General features: G+C 30.5%; 1 protein-coding gene across 1 annotated transcript; it reads right to left on the minus strand.

Annotated features, from left to right (window-relative positions):
• Positions 1-203: 203 nt before the first annotated feature.
• On the minus strand, positions 204-1,337 carry LOC111688520. The gene has a single exon (XM_023451038.2). The coding sequence runs from the start codon at positions 1,311-1,313 to the stop codon at positions 231-233; it is 1,083 nt and encodes a 360-aa protein (XP_023306806.1). The 5' UTR covers positions 1,314-1,337; the 3' UTR covers positions 204-230.
• Between the last annotated feature and the right edge of the window lie 4,190 nt (positions 1,338-5,527).

Genomic DNA, 5,527 nt, shown 5'->3' on the forward strand with positions numbered 1-5,527 from the left:
CAGTTCTAGTTCAGTTCTAGTTCAGTTCTAGTTCAGTTCTAGTGCAGTTCTAGTTCAGTTCTAGTTCAGTTCTAGTTCAGTTCTAGTGCAGTTCTAGTTCAGTTCTAGGTCAGTTGTCGATCAGTTTTAGGTCTGGATCAATTTCAACTCAGCTTCTTAGATATAATTAGAATTTAAATATATATAAAGAAAAAAAAGACAAATTTAAGCTTTTAAACATTTATTGATCTTCATTTTACTCGCAATGATTTATAAAATTCGAATTCAGTTTTGAAATCAAATGGTTTTATGGCATCAATATAAATAGATTTAATTGTGGGTGTAAGAAAATAATAGTGAAATATACCTTTATATTTTGTCTCAATTGATGTAAAGGTTATTAGTGGTAATTCAGTTAAAATCTCTCTTAAATTGTCATAAGTTAAGCCATTGCAATTGTAAAAAGATAATTGGTTTAAATTAGACAAAATAGAGAAATTCGTAATAACTTCAAAGCTGGCGAAATGAAATGTTAGTGTTTTAAGACGTTGACAAGATACACCCAAAGCTGTAATATCCTGGTTAGTAATAGGATAAAATACAGTGATCGACAGTGATTGAAGCTGAGTAAAGAGGCCCAAGAATTGTGTATTGAAGGTGGGCATATAGATGTCAAGAGTTTCCATTCTATTACTTAGATCGATTGGCAATTTAGCTTTCTTAATAAAATCCTCTGCAGGGCCATATTTAACTTTATGCATGAGACCACTTCGAAGAGAAAACGTTTTCAGTTTCTTTAGAGATAACAAGTTTTGCACCTCTATATCAAAACCCAAACGTAAAAGTTTGTGTTTGCTATTGCAACAACCTAAGAAGGTAAGTGTTTCCAACTGCGGACACATTGTGGTCAATAATTGTATTTGTTCCTTGGTAATTAGTAAAAAATTGTATTTGATACAGGTTAGATTATTCAAGTTTGGAGTTAAATTTAAAGCACTGCCATGACTTTCACTCAACTGCTCTATATCCAGCCCATAAATACGTAAAAAATATTCGTACTCTTCGAAAGACAAATTAATTTTTAAACGTTGTTCATTGTAATATTTCAGCTGTATTGTTTCGGAGTACTTTTTTATTTTAATTTTTTTATGGATCCATTTTTGACATATAAAATTGCGATAAACATATCGCAGCTGCTGCGAAACATTAGCAAAGCTTAACTGATCACCAATTTCGAGAAATTGAAAGAAATATTTTAATACATCTAAATTTTGTGAGAATTTATCAAAGTCATTTATTTCAGGAGATTTAATTTGAGATTTTTTGCTTTCCATTAAAATTATTGTTAATACTTTCACGTTTTTATAAAGACTGATTAAACATTGTTTTATTCTTCACTGAGAACAATAAAACCGCAAAGTCTAAACTTAAAATAATTATTCTCATTTAAAAAGGCACAGATATGTGTGAGTAATCGAGGTGTTCAATTATTTTTAGCAGATTATTCAATTAGTTGTCTTATAAGCAAATTTCATATATAGAATATACATAATATATATATAATATTAGCATTTAAAAAAATATATAAATTATTATAAATTAATTTATTATTTACTTGGCAAAAGAAAAACGCAATTTCTTTTGCTAATATTCCTTTGTTGTGATAACATACTTTGTATGGTCTTCCTATATCATTTACAGGAATCGAGAAAAACGGACTTTTATGTTCTCACTCAAAATATCGGTTTTTAGTATGAAATGTAAGTGATCACAGATTCCGCTTGTTTTGGCTATATCTCTTATAGTTTTCGAGAAAAGTTGAAGTTTTATGTTTTCACTCAAAATATCGGTTTTTGGTATGAAATATAAGTGATCACAAATTACACTTGTTTTGGCTGTATCTCTTATAGTTTTCTAGAAAAACGAAGTTTTATGTTTTCACTCAAAATATCGGTTTTTGGTATGAAATAGGCAAAAGAAAAACGCAATTTCTTGTGCTAATATCCCTTTGTTGTGATAACATACTTTGTATGTTTTTCCTATATCACTTATAGGAATCGAGAAAAACGGACTTTTATGTTCTCACTCAAAATATCGGTTTTTAGTATGAAATGTAAGTGATCACTGATTACCCTTGTTTTAACTGTACTCTTATAGTTTTCGAGAAAAACGGACTTTAATGTTTTCAATCAAAATATCGTTTTTTAGTATGAAATATAAGTGATCACAGATTACGCTTGTTTTGGCTGTATATATTATAGTTTTCGAGAAAAACGGACTTTTATGTTTTCACTCAAAATATCGGTTTTTAGTAAAAAATATAAGTGATCACAGATTACGCTTGTTTTGGTTGTTTATCTTATAGTTTTCGAGAAAAACGGACTTTTAGGTTTTCACGCAAAATATCGGTTTTTGGTATGAAATATAAGTGATCACAAATTACTCTTGTTTTGGCTGTATCTCTTATAGTTTTCGAGAAAAACGGACTTTAAGGTTTTCACTCAAAATATCGGTTTTTGGTATGAAATATAAGTGATCACAAATTACGCTTGTTTTGACTGTATCTTTTATAGTTTTCGAGAAAAACGGACTTTTATGTTTTCACTCAAAATATCGGTTTTTGGTATGAAATATAAGTGATCCCAAATTACGCTTGTTTTGGCTGTATCTCTTATAGTTTTCGAGAAAAACGGACTTTAATGTTTTCACTCAAAATATCGGTTTTTAGTATGAAATGTAAGTAATCACAAATTACGCTTGTTTTGGCTGTATCTCTTATAGTTTTCGAGAAAAACGGACTTTAATGTTTTCACTCAAAATATCGGTTTTTAGTAAAAAAATATAAGTGATCACAGATTACGCTTGTTTTGGCTGTATATCTTATAGTTTTCGAGAAAAACGGACTTTTAGGTTTTCACGCAATATATCGGTTTTTGGTATGAAGTATAAGTGATCACAGATTACGCTTGTTTTGACTGTATCTCTTATAGTTTTCGAGAAAAACGGACTTTGATGTTTTCACTCAAAATATCGGTTTTTGGTATGAAATATAAGTGATCACAGATTACGCTTGTTTTGGCTGTAGCTCTTATAGTTTTCGAGAAAAACGAAGCTTTATGTTTTCACTCAAAATAGCGGTTTTTGGTATGAAATATAAGTGATCACTGATTACGCTTGTTTAAACTGTTTTCGAGAAAAACGGACTTTTATGTTTTCACTCAAAATATCGGTTTTTAGTATGAAATATAAGTGATCACAAATTACGCTTGTTTTGGCTGTATCTCTTATAGTTTTCGAGAAAAACGGACTTATAGGTTTTCACGCAAATAATCGGTTTTTGGTATGAAGTATAAGTGATCACAGATTTCGCTTGTTTTGGCTGTATCTCTAATAGTTTTCGAGAAAAACGAAGTTTTATGTTTTCACTCAAAATATCGGTATTGATATGAAATATAAGTGATCACAGATTACGCTTGTTTTGGCTGTATCTCTTATATTTTTCGAGAAAAACGGATTTTTAAGTTTTCACTCAAAATATCGGTTTTTGGTATGAAATACAAGTGATCACAGATTACGCTTGTTTTGGCAGTATCTCTTATAGTTTTCGAGAAAACGGACTTTTATGTTTTTACTCAAAATATCGGTTTTTGGTATGAAGTATAAGTGATCACAGATTACGCTTGTTTTGGCTGTATCTCTTATAGTTTTCGAGAAAAACGGACTTTTATGTTTTCACTCGCAAAAACAAGTGAAATCTGTGATCACTTTTATTTCATACTAAAAAGCGATATTTTGATTGAAAACATAAAAATGCGTTTTTTCTCGAAAACTATAAGAGCACTTATATTTCATACCAAAACCCGATATTTTGAGTGAAAACATCAAAGTCCGTTTTTCTCGAAAACTATAAGAGATTCACCAAAACAAGCGTAATCTGTGATCACTTATATTTCATACCAAAAACCGATATTGTGAGTGAAAACATATAAGTCCGTTTTTCTCAAAAACTATAAGAGATACAGCCAAAACAAGCGTAATCTGTGATCACTCGTATTTCATACCAAAAACTGATATTTTGAGTGAAAACATAAAAGTCCGTTTTTCTCGAAAACTATAAGAGATACAGCCAAAACAAGCGTAATCTGTGATCACTTGTATTTCATACCAAAAACCGATATTTTGAGTGAAAACACAAAAGTCCGTTTTTCGCGAAAACTATAAGAGATACAGCCAAAACAAGCCAAATCTGTGATCACTTATATTTCATACCAAAAACCGATATTTTGAGTGAAAACATAAAAGTCCGTTTTTCTCGAAAACTATAAGAGATACAGCCAAAACAAGCGAAATCTGTGATCACTTATATTTCATACCAAAAACCGATATTTTGAGTGAAAACATCAAAGTCCGTTTTTCTCGAAAACTATAAGAGATACACCCAAAACAAGCGAAATCTGTGATCACTTATATTTCATACTAAAAACCGATATTTTGAGTGAAAACATAAAAGTCCGTTTTTCTCGAAAACTATAAGAGATACAGCCAAAACAAGCGTAATCTGTGATCACTTGTATTTCATACCAAAAACCGATATTTTGAGTGAAAACACAAAAGTCCGTTTTTCTCGAAAACTATAAGAGATGCAGCCAAAACAAGCCAAATCTGTGATCACTTATATTTCATACCAAAAACCGATATTTTGAGTGAAAACATAAAAGTCCGTTTTTCTCGAAAACTATAAAAGATACAGCCAAAACAAGCGAAATCTGTGATCACTTATATTTCATACCAAAAACCGATATTTTGAGTGAAAACATAAAAGTCCGTTTTTCTCGAAAACTATAACAGATACACCCAAAACAAGCGAAATCTGTGATCACTTATATTTCATACTAAAAACCGATATTTTGAGTGAAAACATAAAAGTCCGTTTTTCTCGAAAACTATTAGAGATACAGCCAAAACAAGCGAAATCTGTGATCACTTATATTTCATACCAAAAACCGATATTTTGAGTGAAAACATAAAAGTCCGTTTTTCTCGAAAACTATAAGATATGCAGCCAAAACAAGCGTAATCTGTGATCACTTATATTTCATACCAAAAACCGATATTTTGAGTGAAAACATAAAAGTCCGTTTTTCTCGAAAACTATTAGAGATACAGCCAAAACAAGCGAAATCTGTGATCACTTATACTTCATACCAAAAACCGATATTTTGAGTGAAAACCTAAAAGTCCGTTTTTCTCGAAAACTATAAGAGATACAGGCTAAAAAAGCGTAATCTGTGATCACTTGTATTTCATACCAAAAACCGATATATTGAGTGAAAACATAAAAGTCCGTTTTTCTCGAAAACTATAAGAGATGCAGCCAAAACAAGCGTAATCTGTGATCACTTATACTTCATACCAAAAACCGACATTTTGAGTGAAAACATAAAAGTCCGTTTTTCTCGAAAACTATTAGAGATACAACCAAAACAAGCGAAATCTGTGATCACTTATAACCGATATTTTTAGTGATAACATAAAAGTCCGTTTTTCT

Source organism: Lucilia cuprina, chromosome 5, assembly GCF_022045245.1.
Source record: "Lucilia cuprina isolate Lc7/37 chromosome 5, ASM2204524v1, whole genome shotgun sequence".
In the NCBI taxonomy this organism is placed as follows: Eukaryota; Metazoa; Arthropoda; class Insecta; order Diptera; family Calliphoridae; genus Lucilia; species Lucilia cuprina.

What these genes read in the sequence shown, in the direction of transcription:
- LOC111688520 (XM_023451038.2), bottom strand. Translation starts at nt 1,313, where the DNA reads ATGGAAAGCAAAAAATCTCAAATTAAATCTCCTGAAATAAATGACTTT.